This window comes from Oryx dammah, unplaced genomic scaffold (assembly GCF_014754425.2).
Source record: "Oryx dammah isolate SB20612 unplaced genomic scaffold, SCBI_Odam_1.1 HiC_scaffold_9, whole genome shotgun sequence".
Lineage (NCBI taxonomy): Eukaryota > Metazoa > Chordata > Mammalia > Artiodactyla > Bovidae > Oryx > Oryx dammah.
Genome location: NW_024070193.1, coordinates 12,568,931 through 12,586,383, shown reverse-complemented (window position 1 = coordinate 12,586,383; position 17,453 = coordinate 12,568,931). Strand labels below are relative to the sequence as shown.

General features: G+C 40.9%; 2 protein-coding genes across 6 annotated transcripts in view; both read left to right on the top strand.

Moving 5' to 3' along the window:
* The window catches only part of SFMBT1 (Scm like with four mbt domains 1), a 114,190-nt gene that overhangs the window by 711 nt on the left and 96,026 nt on the right, over positions 1 to 17,453 (top strand). Inside the window, exons 2-3 of one of the 5 annotated variants that reach the window (XM_040247185.1) lie at positions 9,897 to 9,996; positions 10,083 to 10,154. The exons of 2 other annotated variants lie outside the window; for them this stretch is intronic. The gene's annotated coding sequence lies outside the window, so the exon portion shown is untranslated. Of the gene's footprint in view, positions 1 to 491; positions 614 to 9,896; positions 9,997 to 10,082; positions 10,155 to 17,453 lie in introns of all 5 variants that reach the window. 2 more of the 5 variants (XM_040247184.1, XM_040247186.1) reach the window with 2 other exon arrangements.
* LOC120868473 (olfactory receptor 52B4-like) lies at positions 13,651 to 14,328 on the top strand. Its single transcript, XM_040247287.1, has one exon. It carries the CDS (start codon positions 13,651 to 13,653, stop codon positions 14,326 to 14,328), a length of 678 nt encoding a protein of 225 aa, XP_040103221.1.

Here is a 17,453-nt window from a genome sequence, read left to right as displayed (position 1 = left end):
GGTAGGAGCGCGCCTGGGCGTCTCGCTGAGGCGGCGGCGGCCGGCAGTCCCGGGCGGACTCGCGCGGCGCGCAGCAGCCCCAGGGCGTGAAAGGAAAGTGGCCGGGCGGCGGTACCGCGGGCGCCCAAGTTCCCCGGCGCGCTGGGCCCCTGGCGCGCCCCTCCCCGCGCGTCCCGCGCTCCCGCCCGCCGAGCCCCCGCGGACCCGCCCCCCGGGCTCGCTCCGGGCCCGGGTCGCGAACCCGCAGCAGGACCCGGGGGCGCGCCGCCCGCGCGGCGATCTGAACTTCGCTGGGCCGAAGCGGCCGCGGCGCGATGGCTGAGCGTCTAGCGGCCGCCGCAACCGGTTGCTTCGGGCCAGCGTATCGGAGTGCGCCGGGCCTCCCCAGCGCCGATCGAGCGGGCCGTGGGCTCGCCGGGAACCCGCTGCCCGACCCCAGGCGGACCTGCCGCTCCAGAGGTCCTTGACCGTTTCGATTTCTGTTCTTAAAGTCTCGTTTTGGACCCTGAAAAGGAGACTGGAGAGGCGAGCCGAGTGTCCTGAGAAGGCAGGCCTGCTTTGTGGGGAGCAGAAACGCCTTGTGAGAACGGAGATACATTCCCGCGGAAAGGATGTATGTTAAGTTTTTCACAAAATGTCAGCTGCTCACTGGGGTCTAAAACTGAACCGTAAAGGACAGGTCACCTGCTCGTCTTGTTATACACCGGCAGTGGGGTAGGACACCCTTGCCAAGGCTTTTTATTTAGTGGGGAATATTCGCAGCGGGTCTCTCAAAGCCATGCGGGGGTGGACTGCCCCGAGCGAGGTTTCGTGAGCCCTACTTAGTCCTGAGAACCAAGAAACCATCAAAAAGATTGGAAAGGTAATAAGATGCATTTTATCAATCCCTGCAATGCCTTCTTCTCTGGAACCACATTTTTAAGATGTCACACTTGATTGCATCACAAGTAAAATGCCTGAAAACGTACTTGTTCGTTTGTCGACCGTCTTGAGATGAGGAAGGAAGATGAGTGTACCCTTTGAGTACACTTTGGGGCCTGTCGGTCGGCCTGGTATTTTAAGGTATGTAGAATCTTTCTAGGCCACAGGTAGATTCGGAGTTGAGATTTGTTTACAATGTCAGAAAAGTAACGGCTTGGTGGAAACGGGAGTGGCCCCAGATCAGGAAATAGTTCTGTTACTACTGTTGTCATTGACTACTGCCTTATCTTGGGTAAGTTTCTTTACAGATTTGTTTTTGTTTCTTTGCAAAATTAGTGGATGAATAGATGATCATTGTGTGTCCTTTCAGTTCTGAAGTTTGGTGACTTTCTAAAGTGAAAGATTAAAAAGATTTAGGTTTGTACTTTGAAAGGTTCTACAAGGAAGTGCTCACAACCTGCATCTCTATTAAAATACATTTAGAAAAAAATACCTTGAGAGTTGTATCTTGGATGATTTTATGTAACATTGCCTGGAAAGATAGTTACAAATGCATTTTGATATGTTTTAAAATTATTTATTCGTTTATTTATTGAGGCCTAATTTATAATAAGATCTCAATTTATGTACATAGAGTTCAGTGGCTTTTTCATATGTATATGCACTGGTAGCTACACTCAGATCAAGATATAGAGCATTTTCAGCTTCCCAAAGGGCTCTTTCTACATTTCTCCTTTTCAGTTAACACTTTCCCTCCCCCAGGGTGACACTGTACTGACTTCTGTCACCACTGGTGAGTTTTTGCTTTACAACACAACCCTTTTCTGGGTGAATGGGGGTAATATTAGTAAACTGAAGAACAACACATCTGTTAACTGGAGTTATGGTCACGGTCATTTTCTCCATGATCCTCATGCTTTTTTATAACAATTTTTACATTTTTATACTATTGAAAATGACTAAAATTTCTGACCCGGGAGACCTCTTAGTCAGAAGGTCACTTTTTAGTTGAGGCAATACTGTGCACTTTTGGATCTGTGGTTCTGGGAGTCCTTGTGGACATGGGCCCTGTATCAATCTGCTACTTCCCGTTTTGGGAATGCAGGTATATTTGCAGACAGTAGGTTTAAAGGATGAATCATGAACTTTTCCCACAAATCAGGTTTAAGTGTCAGTAGATGAATCAGTTCCTTAAAGCCTAGAATTGGCTGAGAAAATTAAATGAAAATTGATTTTTTAAAGTTCATTGAATTAAAGAATGTGGGCATAAAGCTTTAACAACCTTTTAAATGACAGCAATTAACTTGATTTATATATGCAAGATATTCTCCTGGTTTGTCAGATCATTAAAACTCTAGCAGTGAAAGCAAAAACAAAAGATAACTAAAAATTATGTCAGGTGGTTTTTAATTTTTGTTTGGTTTTTGCTTTTTGTGTTAGACCTAGGAAGTTGGACTTTTTATGTTTCCCACTAAAGCAAGAACTTCAGCAATATACTTATCTTTCCCAAATGCCTTTTAGGAAATTCTTGTATCCTTTCTTATTTCTGTTGCTAAAGGAGAGGAGTTAGAAGTTGTAACTGAATTCTTGTTAGTTCTCATGAAGGCCTGTGTTTTTTACTGCAAGGCCATAGAAAGTTGAGAACTAAGTCCTGTGGTAGGGATGCATAGGGCATAGTCCACAAAGTTCAAAGGTTTTATTTTGTGAGATGATTCTGCTGAATAATTCTGTTTTTCTGTGACTAAGTCAGACACTTGGCCAAAAACTAAGCTGAATTTGCTGCCCTAAGATACATAGCATCATTAGCAAAGAAAGTAATTCATCACTTAGTTATTATTGATCCATCCTTTTTTCTCCTTCCTTTCTTCCTCCCTCCCTTCCTTTTTTTGGTGGCTCTTTTTAGATTTCTGAGCTTTTGCACTATCAGATATTTAACTTAAAATTTGTTAAATTTTTGAGCGATGTAACTAAAGAGATACAAAATGAGAAAACATATTAAAGTGAATGCCATCTTTGCTATTTATTTTTCTGTAAACTCTGCTTTTTCTCTTAAAAGTGCTTTTCTTACCTATAATCTTGCTGCTTCTCTAGGGTACTTTTGCTTACACAGTGGTAACTAGACTGGTCTTTACTACAGAATGATGTAGAAGCTGCTGTCTTTTGACTGTGAAGTCTGTAGAAAAGCTGAATTGTCCAAACTTCATTGGCCTTTTTATTATGACTTCATGTCATGTTCACATTAAATAAAGGAATACATCCAGAAAGCGGAAGACGTAAGGCGGACACTGTAAATGCTAAATATTTTTTATTAAAGCTTTTCTCTCTTGTAAATTCGTAAGACTTTTCTTTCTGGAATTCTTTTACTGTTACCCAATGCTTCAGAATAATTTAAGTGAGAATGAAAAGACATGTAATCAGTAAATGGTATGGCTTTCTATGGGAGAGTACTTTTATTTCTGTACATAGACTTTGTTTTCTAACTGGAATGTTTTGTAATTGAAAAAAATATTTCTTTTTGTACATAGTTGTTACATTGGGTGAAGCTTTCTGGGGGTTTTGGTTACCTGGGAGATTTTGAACCATTAGACTTCAGGGAGTGGGATTTTGGTATGACTCTATACTTCTTTAAATGGAATTGGCAAACAATTAAACATTGGAAAATATTTAAAATAGAAAGGATGTGGTCAGGTTGTTACAAGTTCATTTTTAAGCTTTACAGAGGTGGGAGAGAGGATAAGAAGGCAGGTTATTAAAAGAAAAATTATGACTTTACTGTAGAGGTTTTAACACGTTTGATTGTAAACCTTTGCTTGTTGCTCAAAGGCACCTAAAGATTTGTAATTATTTTCTAGTCTCTTTTACTTAAGAGGATGTTTATAAATTTATTCAGCTTTTTATTTTTTAAATATTTTATATACATAGATATCTTTATTTTTATTTATTTGGCTGCACTGAGTCTTAGTTTGGCATGTATACTCTTAATTGTGGCATGTGGGATCTAGTTCCCTGACCAGACATGGAACACGGGCCCCCTGCATTGGGAGTGGAGTCTTAGCCACTGGACTGCCAGGGAAGTCCCTCTCTTTGTCTTTAGATCATCGCTCAGGGACATCATTAAAAAAATGTTGTCTATATATTATCCTTAAGATACTAGGTCCCTGCTGACTTCATGGTTTGATGGTTGAGTAACTCCAGAGCCAACCACTGTGGATAAATGCTGCATGGTGGCATTTCTAACACGGTATATGTCCTGCATGTAGGTTCCTTTCTGACTTTTTTGCTTAATCTGGAGAAAGGTTAATTACTAGACTGATTTGGGGTGGATCGGGCAGTTGTCAGTTACCTGCTTGGTCTGGGAAAGTTAGTTCTGGGCTGAGATGACATTTGGAGAGGGTCTTAGATGAGAGATGGAGAGTGGTTTGTCAGCAGTTACAAGTACAGGCTGATTGTTTCTGGAATGACAACATGAAAGGACTGAGAAATTTAGCAATCATTACAATACCTCAAGAATTTTTCCTGCTGATAAATTCAGTTTAAAGTGTTAACCAGCAAGTTCTTTGATTTGAATTCCAAATTAGTATAATATTTTTCCAGAGTAGTTTTTATTTGAGGTGGCTGCTATGTAATACTTGCTCAATGGTAAGGCCACCTGTGAGTTATCACTAATTTTCTAAGTTAATTTCATGTTCATTCAGTACCCAGACTAGTGCTTTCTTGTCTCAGTTTTTGCTAGTGTTCTTTCTTGTTGATCAGTTCCTATAAAACATGCATTTTCCATGTTAAACATAGTGTGTGTTACTTTGGAATCATAATTTTAAGCCACTTTGGCTTATTTTTACTCATATCATTATAAAATAACCTTGGGGTGATCAATGATAACACAGATTTACTGAATATATCAACTCTAGAACACAGTAATTAATAAGGAAGCAAACTTACATTAATTTGAAAATATTTAATTTTGTAAGTTGTGATAAAATATACACAACATAAAATTTGCCATTTTAATGGGTACAATTAAGTGGCATTAAGAACATTCACAGTGTTGTGCAGTGATCACCACCATCCATTTTGGCAACTTTTTCATCTTCCCAAACTGAAAGTCTGTATTATTGACAATAATTCCTCATTCCTGCCTCCCTGCAGCCCCTGCTGACCAGCGTTCTGCTTCTGCCTCTGTGACTTTGACCGTCTGGCTATCTCATATAAGTGGAGTTTTACAGTATTTGTCCTCTTGTGAGTGGTTTTTATTTCACTGTAGCGCAGTGTCCTCAAGGGTCATCTGTGTTGTAGACGTGTATCTGAATTTCCTTTTGAGGAAAGACATTTCCACAGCAGGTAAAATAGGTCCTGGAACCCTGTATATGAGGGCTTGTTACCTCCTTTGGAAGAAGTTGGTAGGTGCCAGCAGAACTGTGAGAACCAGATATCTTTTCCTTAGATATAGTTCTGACATACATGGTTATTGAAACAAGAGAGGGATGGAAGCAGAATAGGATGACAGGGAAGGTGTAAAGTAAAGGTTGCTACAGTCTTGGATTTCATTTGGATGAGGACAGAGCTTCATGGGTCTTAGTATACCCCTTGATTGTGTAATCACTGATGTTCACAGTGTTGGTCTGAGTCAAGCGTTTGATCCAGAACAGTTAACCAAAAGAGTTGATCCGTTCTAAAGTTGTAAATAAGCCTTTGAGTATCTGATAGGCATGATTATTCTGTGACTCATTCCCCAGCTGTTCTGGTTAGTTGAGGTTTTAACTGTATTTCAGTCTCATTTCTGTATTAATGAAAAACTAATTGAGTATTTAAAGAGGCTTAGTAGTTTACATAATAATGATACCACATAATTAATGCTCTATATTTTATGTTTTAGCTTTATTGTATTACTGTACCTCTGGATTTGAGAAGTACAGATGTCCAGCCATAGAGAGAAAGCAAGTTGGGCAGAGAGTGTGAGTTGAGCAGTTAGCCCTTTCAGAATAGCTCAACAACTGAGCAACTGAACAATAGCCAACATGTGTAAGTGTTTTTTAACACACATGTACACCTGTGGCTGATTTATATCAATGTATGGCAAAAACCACAATATTATAATTAGCCTCCAATTAAAATAAATAAAATATTATTGTTTTCTTTGCTGCTATTATTACTATTTTTAATTGATGTAGAGTTGATTTGCTGTGTTAGTTTCAGGTGTACAGCAAAGTGATTCAGCTGTATGTGTGTGCACATATTCATTTTCAGATTCTTTTCCATGATAGGTTATTATAAGATACTGAATATAGTTCCTGGTGCTATATACGTCTTTACTGTTATTTTTAATTACTGTGTTAGTAAACATGGGGTGACTTTCCTGAGTACTGTTTGTTCCAGGGTGGTGGGGGGACACTTTAGAGCATCTTTTCATCACCCCTCCTCCCCAGCTTCCTTCTTGACAAGGAGTGCTTTTGACTATCTTTGTGACAGTGAATGTTATGAAGGCTGATTTTTTTTTTTCTTTTTGGTGCTTTAAATAACTGCTGTTCTTAATAAAATCAGAGTGATTAGTTGTTTTCTGGAGTTACATTGTTAGAAGAGACATAATTTTCTTTAAAAAAAAACAATAGGTAGCTGTTCTTTCTAGGAATGTAGTTTCCTTTTGATTACTTTTTGTTTTTATTATTGAGCAAAATGGGCAGGAGTAGGAGATCTAGTAGCTAAACCTAGAAATATGAAAAACTTTGGGTATTTTGTTGTTATCATTTATGGGCTTTCCTGATAGCTCAGTGAAGCCTGCCAGTACAGGAGACATGGGTTTGATCCCTGGGTATGAAGATTCCCTGGAGTAGAAAATGGCAAGCCCCCCCACTCCAGTATTCTTGCCTGGGAAATCCCATGCATAGAGGAAACTGGTGGGCTACGGTCCACTCGGTTGCAAAAGAGTCAGGCACAGTTTAGCAATCAAAACAACAACAACATGGTCATTTAGATCGGAGAACCCCTTGACCTCTTAATGTAGTTGTTGTCGTTGCTCAGCCATGTCTGAGCGACCCCATGAACTACAGACCCTAGGCTTCCCTGTCCTTCACTATCTCCTGAAGTTTGCTCAGACTCATGTCCATTGAGTTGATAATGCCATCCAACCATCTCATCTTCTGTTGCTTCCTTCTTCTCCTGCCCTCAAACTTTCCCAGCATCAGGGTCTTTTCCAATGAGTCGGCTCTTGGCATCAGGTGACCAAAGTATTGGAGCTTCAGCATCAGTCCTTCCAATGAATACTCAGGGTTGATTTCTTTTAGAATTGACTGGTTTGTTCTCCTTGCTGTCCCAGGGATTGAGTCCAGGTCTTGTGCATTATAGGCAGATTCCTTACTGTCTGACGCACCAGGGAAGGGCTTCTTTATTTTTGGCTGTGCTGGGTCTTTGTTGCTGTGCAGGCTTTTCTCTGGTTGCAGTGTGCGGGCTCTAGGGTATTGGGCTATAGTAGTTGCGGCACGGGGGCTTAGTTGCTCTGCAGCATGTGGGATCTTCCCAGATCAGGGGTTGAACCCGAGTCTCCTGCATTGGCAGGGGAACCCTTTACCACTGAGCCACCAGGGAAGCCCAAGCATTTCTTAGTGTAGGGTGGATGTTCATTACTTTCATTTTGTTTCCATTTTGAAGTTGATTTTAATCCTCAGTCATGGTTCATATTTGCATTTGAAATTGTTAATACAAGTAATACCACACGCAGACTGGGAAACAGAATCTGCTCTTTGGCGTTACCTGCATGTGGTTTTCCTTAAGGGTTCCTGGCTGAACTGAGAGAAACTTTAAATGACTCTGTTGCCAGTAGTAGCTGTGACAGGGGACGCAGAGAGCTGGGGGGGCTTTTCTGACCTTGCCTTCTAGGGTGGCTCTGCCTTCTTGCAGTGAATGCTTGAGGGCTCCAGGACTTTTGCAGCCCGATCCAGGGCTTTGAGGCACGACAGGGTTCTGAAAACAGTCTCCTCCCCGCCTACCCCTTGACCTTTACCCTGATTTTGGCTTCCTATTAACTTTGAGAGGAGCTCTTTGGAAAGCAGCTATACTACTGAAATCTCAGGTTCTGTGGTGGTATTCTTTTTCCACAAGCTCTTTGAGAGGCTTCCCTACTCTCCCTGTCTCATCTTTGACCTTACTGTGACCTCTTTTTCCTCTCAAAGAGTTCCAGCCCCTTTGGGCCTGGACCCATTGTCCGATCTTTCGTTTGCTTCCTGGCCAGTACCCTCTCCCGTGGTTCCTTTGCCCTTCTGCAGCTTCTGCTCTCTCGAGCACCACCCCGTCAGTCCAGCCTCTGCCCCCTTTGCTGCTGACACACCGCCCAGAATTCAGGGTCTCCTCCTGAAGGGGCCCAATTTGTGGCTGGTTCCACACAGTATATTAACTTGAGGCAGACCCTTTTCTTTTTGCCTTCTGTGACCTTTGCAGATCCTCCGTTCTTCCTGTTTGCGCCTCCCTTGGGGGATCCTCCCACCTTTAGACTTCATCTAGCCTGTGTGCCCCGCTAAACCTTTCTACTGAGCTTCAGGTCCATATATCCTCTCTGTCTGGACCCGTCCAGTTTGGAGTTCCGCTGGCCCTTTAATCTACAGGTCCCAAACAATTCCTTAGTCTGCCGTGAAGCTACTCCTCTAGCCGACCCATCTGCCTAGGTCTCTTTTTGTCACCTTCCTTCTTGGTGATGGTGTCCCATTTTTCTCCTGACAGCTTTTTTCTCCCAACAGCTTTCCTGTGGAACTGAGCCTTATTATTGAAAATTACCAGCCCTTGACTTAAGAATGTGCTGTTCTGACTTCTTGGTTTTCAAACATTTTTAGAAGCTATGGGGCCCTTTGTTAAGTGAAATCTTTGCAGGAGGCCCAGTATGTAAAATAAGAAAGACTGGGGTTCTGGTGGAAGGGGAATGAAGGGCCAGCATCCTGTCCTGCCACTTAGGCACCCCATCTTGCCCTCTTCCCCCTCCGAGGCAGAGCTGGTGTCTGGTCCGCAGCCTCTGTAAGTGGAACTCCCTGCAGTTAGCTGCTCAGGACTGCCTGAGGGTACTCTGCTTGTCCGAAAACCGCTTTATCTGTTCTGCACCCCGCCTCTTTCTCATTGGTTTTATTTTGTGACTGGTAAGTTTAAAATTAATGCTGTGATGAAACTTGCCAAGGAAAAGCAGTGCCACTTTGGAAAGTGAAACTAGGTGGTAAAAAGAGCCAGCTCCTTTAAATACTGAAAACTTCAGAAATGCCCAAGGGTTCCTTTCAACTTCTACAGAAGTCTTTATTGACTCTTAATCTTTCTCTAAAGCTGCTCTTCTGCAACGTGAACATTCAAGTAAACTTAGTTTAGTCTTACTGTTTTTGTTTTGTTCATTTGCCAGTATAGCAGGTTTGTTCAACCTGTATAATATAACCAAAACATTAGCCATTTGCAGTTAAAAATGTGTTCTGTTGCTTCCAAATGGTTGTCCATCCCCTCCACCCCACCCTTCTCTGATCCATCGGATACACTGTGGACAGATAGCTGTTTCTAAACAAACTTGATTTTATCACATAAATCTATCCTGCTGCCAGCAGGGTAAAGTCCAGGCTCCTCAGGAATGTGCACAGAATCCTTGAGCTTGTCTGGTCACCTGCCCAGCTCAGCCCCCTCTCACGAGTGCCCTCCCTCCAGCATTGGCCAGACCCTGGTCCTCCCCACATCCTCTTCTCCGCATGTCCAGTGTGTCCTCCACTAACATATGGCTCCTGAAATGTCAGTCTGGCATATACCAATCTCATACTTCTGGCCCTTTTTGACTACTATAATTATTCTTTTAATATTTTAAAAATTTATCAAATTTGGACTTTTTAACTGAAATTTTATAAAGCATTATTACATTTTAAAAATAAAGATAATGAAATACAAGTAATAATAAATTAATCATTTTGTTAAAATACATTCCTTCAGTAAGTTTCTCTGTCTCTTTTCTTTTTGGCTACACCACGCAGCTTATGGGATTTCAGTTCATTTTCAGACCAGGGATTGACTCTGGATCCTGGCAGTGGAAACCCAAAACCATAATTACTAGGCCACCAGGGATCTTGCAAGGTTCTCAACTAAACCTTTTGTACTTAAAATTTTTTAAAACTGTGTACTTCATAAGAGGTGATATTAAGGAATTTTTTTTTTTTTAGGTATGATAATAACATTGTGACTATATATGAGAACGTCCTTTTTCTTGGGAGAATCAAACTGAAGAGTTAAAGGTGAGGTATCATGATGTTTCAGCACTTTTAAATGGCTCATAAAATATGTTTGTGTAATACGTGCACATATATATGGAAATATATATGCAGATACATATGCACAGATATATGGAAAAATACAGCAAATCAGGAAAATTTTAATAACTTTTGAATCTAAGTGGATAGAATTTGGAATTTTTTCAAAATCTCTGTGTTTGAAAATTTCGATAAAAGCTTGTCTTGGTTTAAGTATAAAAATGGCTTCAAAAGCTACAAAAAAAGATTTTAACCCCACTGTGTACTGTACAGTGGGTAACACACATGCATATACGCAAGCACACACACACACACACGGAGAGCACAGACCCATTTGTTGAAATGACACACACACACACACACACACACGGAGAGCACAGACCCATTTGTTGAAATCACACACACACACACACACACACACACACATGCACGCACACACGGAGAGCACAGACCCATTTGTTGAAATGACATTTAGACTAGTGTGTTTTCAGTGTTTTGGGAAACCAAATGCTAGTGAAGAGTTTTTTAAATAATTTTTAAACATTGAGGTATAATTGATATATACAGCATTATGTTAGTTTCAAGTATACAACTGGTGATTTGATATTTGTATATATTGTAAAATGATCACATCTAGTTAACATCTGTCACCATATCTAGTTACAAAATTTTTTTCTTATGACTTTTAGATACACTGTAATGACTTTTAGATACTTTCAGATGTGCAATACAATATTATTAACTAGCTTCATTGTGCTATACATTACATCTCCATGACTTACAACTAGAAGTTTGTACCTTTGAAGTTCCTAACAAATCCTGTGTAAGCAATACCTGTGAAGTAGCAGTTGCATATTTTATGTGTTAACTCTTTTTTTCCCCATTCCACCTTAATGATGCTACATAAATTCTTTGAAAGAAAGTCTTCAGCAGCCCCTAAATTTTCTCATGCTCCAGCAGTGGTTTGGGTGTTGTGTCTAGGGGACGACGCTAAGGAGATTTCTTATTTGTCCTGTAAGACTCAGGTTTCCTGTGGAGTTTTCCTTCCTGGATGCCTCCAAGCCAGGTTAACTACCCTTTGCCCTGGGCATTCAGCCTTCTGCACATTCTCTTTTGAATGTTATAAATGTAATCACTTGTTCAATGTCTGTACCAGATTGAGAGCTGACTGTGAGAGACATTGTTATTCCTCATTGGTACCTTGGATACAACATAGCAGAGTAGACAGTAGATAAATTATAGCTGAGGAAAGGCATAGAGGCAAAACTGCAGCACCACCATTTGTAGCTTTGTTTCTACTCCAAAATGCATTATATTCTAAACAAAAGCTATGATGTTTAATCAGATCTGATCTAGTGACTCCTTGGTTTAGAGCCTGCCGTTGGCTTTCCATAGCAATTACAATAAAATCCAAACTCCTCTTGTGGTCTGTAATACCCTTTGCAATTGGTTCCTTGCCCGCCTCTGCCACTTTTCTCCCTGCTTTCCCACAATCTGCTGTGCATCTTTTCTGTCCCTCCAAGTACAGCAAAATTTGTTACATTTAGTTTCTTTCCATCAGAGGGGTTAGCTCAGTCATGGACCCTTCCGTCAACATCCTTACCTCCACTCCCCTGGCTTTCCTGTCTCTTTACTGTTTGCTTTTCTTCATGGTGCTTATCACTTAATGGAATTATCTTACTTTCAGTTCATTTTAATACTTAAATTAAAAAATTTAATTTATCATTGACTGCTTTAAAGTCTCAGGTAGAGAACATTGAAACCTACTCCAGGACTGTTTCTCCTTGTTGTTCCTTGTGGGAAAACCAAACAGGGCGCTAATGCACTGTTCTTGTGTTTACTGTTGTAAACTCCGTGAAGATAGGAACCAGTTCCTTTAATCAGCATGGCATGCCTGGACTTAGAATGGTGCATAGCAAATACATGTATGTTGAGTGGAGGTGCGAATAAACAACAAGCTTGTAAATGATCTAAGAAAAAAGTTTTTTTTAAACTCCAGAGATTTGGGGACAGTGTTATAGTTTAGTCTGCCTGTTCTGAATTTTTTTATGAGAAGTCAATATTTTGTCATATTTTGCTGCCTGGAGTGCCTGTTTATTGTTCTAGGTGAGCAAAATTCCTTTCTTCAACTTCCTTTTTTTTTTTTATTACATTAACGTATAACTTTACTTTTTTGAGGATAACTGCTCATCTTTAGATCTTCAACAGATGCATTCCTTTTCTTAAAAATAATTTTATTTATTTTTGACTGTGCTAGGTCTTCATTGCTGCTTGGACTTTTCTTTGGTTGTAATGAGCAGGGGACTGCTCTCTAGTTGTCGTACATGGACTCCTCATTCTGGTGGCTTCTCATTTTGCAGAGATCAGGTTCTGTGGTGTGCCTCTGTGTGTGCTCAGTCGCTTCAGGCATGTCTGACTCTTTGCAACCCTATGGATTGTAGCCTGCCAGGCTCCTCTGTCCATGGGATTTTCCTGCAAGAATTCTGGAGTGGGTTCCCATGCCCTTCTCCAGGAGATCTTCCCTGACCCAGGGATCAAACCTGCATCTCTCATGTCTCCTGCATTGGCAGGTGGATTGTCACCCAATTAGCCACCAGGGAAGCCCTTACAAATGCATTTCTGTTAGTAAAACATCAAGTTGAAGGGCATTAGCTCCAGTCATTTGCTTTCCTTTTCATGAAAGTAGTTCCAAAGAGGCAGTTACCAATCTGGTTCTTTTTGGGCATGGGACAGGGCATTTCTGCTTACTTTGCCCTCATGTTCCTCACGGGAACCTGTTATTTGCAGGTGTATGAGGCCCAGGTTGATCTGCAGAATAAAATCCGGTGAATCCACTGTCCTTCCACCATTGTTAATTGAATCGATGTTCTTACGGTGGTGGGAGCGCAGATGATGATGGATCTGGGTGGGAATGGGGGTCCTTGAGAACAGGGGAGGCATCCATAGAAGGGAAATAGGGTTGACCAGACTTAGACTTTGCCTATAATCCCTCCCACCCACTCCTCAGTCCTGTTTGGAAATGGAAAAGTTTGGGAAATTTTGAAGCTGTGGAGGAAAAGAAGCCCTCTAGTTTTTAATTAAAAATGTTTTTTTTTTTTTCTTTGAATTTTTATTTTTTTAAATTTTTATTTTGACTTTATTTTGCTTTAAAGTACTGTATTGGTTTTGCCACACATTGACATGAATCAGCCACAAGTGTACATGAGTTCCCAATCCCGAGACCCCTCCCACCTCCCACCCCATATCATCCCTCTGGATTTCTTTATCATATAATTTTCTTTAACTATATAAACATTCATTTTCTCTGTGAGATTATTACCTCATTTTACAGACAATATCTTGTTCATCTTCCCATCCTATATTGTTCCTGGCTCACTCACTGTGGAAAAGAATCAGATAGATGCCGTGAGCTCTGAGTACAGTCTGAAATTTTGATTGTGTCTGTTAACAGGGGGTGAGGTCCTAGTCATCTGCTCCAGGTATGACTGTCTTTAACCATACTCGTGTTAGTCACACAGTCTTCTACCTTGTGGGCATCCCTGGCCTTGAGGACCAGCATGTGTGGATCTCCATCCCCTTCTTCATTTCCTATGTCATCGCGCTGCTTGGGAACAGCCTGCTCGTCTTCATTATCCTCACCAAGCGCAGCCTCCATGAACCCATGTACCTCTTCCTCTGCATGCTGTCCGGAGCAGACCTTGTCCTCTCCACATGCACAGTCCCTCAGGCTTTGGCCATCTTCTGGTTCAATGCGAGGGAGATCTCCCTGGATCGCTGCATCACTCAACTCTTCTTCATCCATTCCACCTTCATCTCAGAGTCAGGGATCTTGCTGGTGATGGCATTTGACCGCTACATTGCCATATGCTACCCACTGAGATACACCACTATTCTTACACATACACTGATAGGGAAAATCGGTGTGACTATCTTTTTGAGAAGTTATGGTGCAATTTTCCCAATAATATTTCTTCTGAAAAGGCTAACTTTTTGTAAAAGTAACATTTTTCCAACCACTGTTTGTGAGCACATCGCTGTGGCCAAATTTTTGGGCATGGGACAGGGCATTTCTGCTTACTTTGCCCTCATGTTCCTCACGGGAACCTGTTATTTGCAGGTGTATGAGGCCCAGGTTGATCTGCAGAATAAAATCCGGTGAATCCACTGTCCTTCCACCATTGTTAATTGAATCGATGTTCTTACGGTGGTGGGAGCGCAGATGATGATGGATCTGGGTGGGAATGGGGGTCCTTGAGAACAGGGGAGGCGTCCATAGAAGGGAAATAGGGTTGACCAGACTTAGACTTTGCCTATAATCCCTCCCACCCACTCCTCAGCCCTGTTTGGAAATGGAAAAGTTTGGGAAATTTTGAAGCTGTGGAGGAAAAGAAGCCCTCTAGTTTTTAATTAAAAATGTTTTAAAACAAATTTTTATTTTTATTTTTTTAAGTAAAAGTTTCTTTGTTGTTGTTTAATATATTTTGATATATTTTGTCTTGCTTCCATGCACAAACGAAAATGAGTTAGTATTCTAGTTTTTTACTTAATTGATTGGCGAGAGTTTAGAAAATTTGGACTCGCAGGTAATCCTGAAGTTCCTTGTTAGTTTAGAAACAAAAAGATATTTTGTAAAACTGGTTACTCATATTATAATTAGTATGTGATACTAACATATAAAATGTAACAGAACTTTAGTTGCAGATTTATTAGTATATTTGAATCATTTAAACTTTGATTACTTTGGTGCCAAACATGTAAGGGATTTTTCCATCTTGGTTTGAGGAGAACGTATACATTTTTTTAGCATGGTGGCAAACAGTTGAAACTTACTGTGGGTAAAATGGACCTTTTCCTATACCACTCTTCCCCCAACACATTTTACTGAGCTCAAATTTTGTCACGAATAATTTAGAAATAGGTAAGAAAAATGAGATGGCTTTTAATAGGCATCACTTTTTCTTGCATTGCTCTATTTATATCCAATCATAAACTTAAGTATCAATACTTAATCTTTTTTTTTCGGCTCTGCTGCATGGCTTGTGGGATCTTAGTTTCCCAACCAGGGATCAAACCTGTGCTCCATGCAGTGGAAGCCCCAAGTGCTAACCACTGACCACCAGGGAAGACCCCTTGGTCCCTTCTGTAGGTCATTGTTATTTCTGTTTTTTGTTTTGTTTTGTTTTCTGCCAGAAAAAGTCTATTTATAAAGATACATATTTCCCCACCAATTTAAAAAATCAGTTGATAGTGCTTTTTTCATTTAAAATATCTTGGATATATCAAAGTACACAGCAGTGTGCCTTGTTCTTTTAGTGATTATGTAGTAATGTGTTTATACAGATGCACCATAATTTATTCAGTCAGTTCTCTATTTGTATACTTTTGGGTTATTTCCAGTTTTTTTATGCCATAAATAGTGTTGTGCACTAATGATAACTGAATTTGCTTGGATTAAGACAGCTTTCTAATACTGAAAACATTTTTTTCCCCTGAGTTTGAGTATTTGTATAAATACTGTTCACCAGCATTCACTCTCTAGTGAATTGGAGGGTGTGGTACAGTAAGGGGAGGTGGAGGTGAAGTCCTTGCCACCCCTTCCCCTTTGGTGGCATAGAAGGGATGGAGGGGACAGAATTCCCAGCCGAGTCTTGGGAGACCGATGTGTCTGAAGATGTCCACAGACTGTGAGGTCTTAATCATGCCTTTAAAGCCCAAGACCTATGTGTGCGCTGCTTGTTATCAAATTATGTTTGTGTCTTAGTTTTGAGAAAACCACAGCAGCATGGATCGACTAACAAATTATTTTACTTTCTGGAAATTTTTTTAAGAACACCTTTTTAAATTTTCTTGAGCAGCTCTCGGGTTAGCTGCCCCGCGTGGGAGATCTTGGTTGCCTGACCAGAGACCAAGCCCATAGCCCCTGCATTGCAAGGCAGGTTCTTAACTGCTGGGCCACAAGGAAAGTTCCTGGAAAGTTTTTTGTATTCTTTTGTTCATTGGCAGTAGACAGCTAAAATTTTTTTCTTTAATTTTCTTTTTATCTGAGCTACTTGATAAATTTTAAACAGAATGCTCTGGTTCCAGTATAGTAACTTCTGAAGAAACTGAATTTGGAATCTTGAGGCATTATGTAGTTGAATCTTAGAGTGGTTATTATATTTCAATAATCTGAGTTTTTAGTTTTCATCCCTTTGCTGAAGAACTTCAGAACATTCCATGGAGCATACATTCATACTACCAAGAATATCTCTGCGTACTGCTGTTGCCTCTAAAGCATTGTCCTCAAAGGATGGGTAATAGGGTGATGGGAGGGAGGTCCAAGAAGGAGGGGACATATGTATACCTATGGCTGATTCATGTTGATATTTGGCAGAAAACAGCGAAATTCTGTAAAACAAATATCCTTAAGTTAAAAAGTAAATAAAACAGACAGAACAAGATGGGTGACAACTGACTGTAATGTATCCTAACCCAAGGCTGTCAGAGAGTGTGCACACCCAGCCAGTGGTGGGTGGATGGGCGCTGCTAGTGCACAGGCTCTGCTGCCCTTCCCTGCAGGGACTTGTAGCTGCTGAGTGCATTATTGGGCTTCCCAGAGCCAAGTGTGCTTGCTTTGCTGTGGCGTTCTTTCTGCCATTTATTTTGTGTTCTAGTGAGTAGTTTTGACTCATGAAGGCAGACAAAAGGATGCAACTTGTAGACTTGGGATTGTGGCAAAGAAACAGTATCACAGAGTGTGGCAGAAGGCAAGTTTTTTGTGCATTGATAAGGCGCCTTTAGAAAGTGATCTGAGAAGAAGTGTAGAAATTGGCAATTAGAATTAGTCACGTTCTTTGTGTTGTGAATAGCATTGTGAACAACAGGGAAGCCTGGCAAATTGCACTGCTTAATGTTTAAAGAACAGGTGTAAGAATGGTTTGAAGGCTTATTTTAACGTCAGAGGATTTGAAGAGGATTGTAGAACAAGCAAATTGCCTGTGGATAATGCCTAATAACTTCACACAGGAGTTCTGCTTTTACGCCCTCTCAGGTGAAAAAGGCACTCGGGGTTGGCCCTTGTGCACACCAGGGCTGTCAGTGGTGCTGGCCTTGAGGCAGATGGTGGGCACTGCATTTCCTTCCCTTATGAGAATGATGTTACCCCTCCCTGGAGGCAGGAATGTTACTGCTGCAGTAGAAAGTTCTGGTGTTTTCCTCTCTAGTGAATTGGAGGTAACATGATCTATTGACATAGAAATTTATTCAGCAGACTGTATAAAGTGGTGATGCCAGGAGTTTAGGGAA

Bases quoted from the DNA above. Each gene is read 5' to 3' on its own strand.
- LOC120868473 (XM_040247287.1), top strand. From the start codon at position 13,651: ATGACTGTCTTTAACCATACTCGTGTTAGTCACACAGTCTTCTACCTT.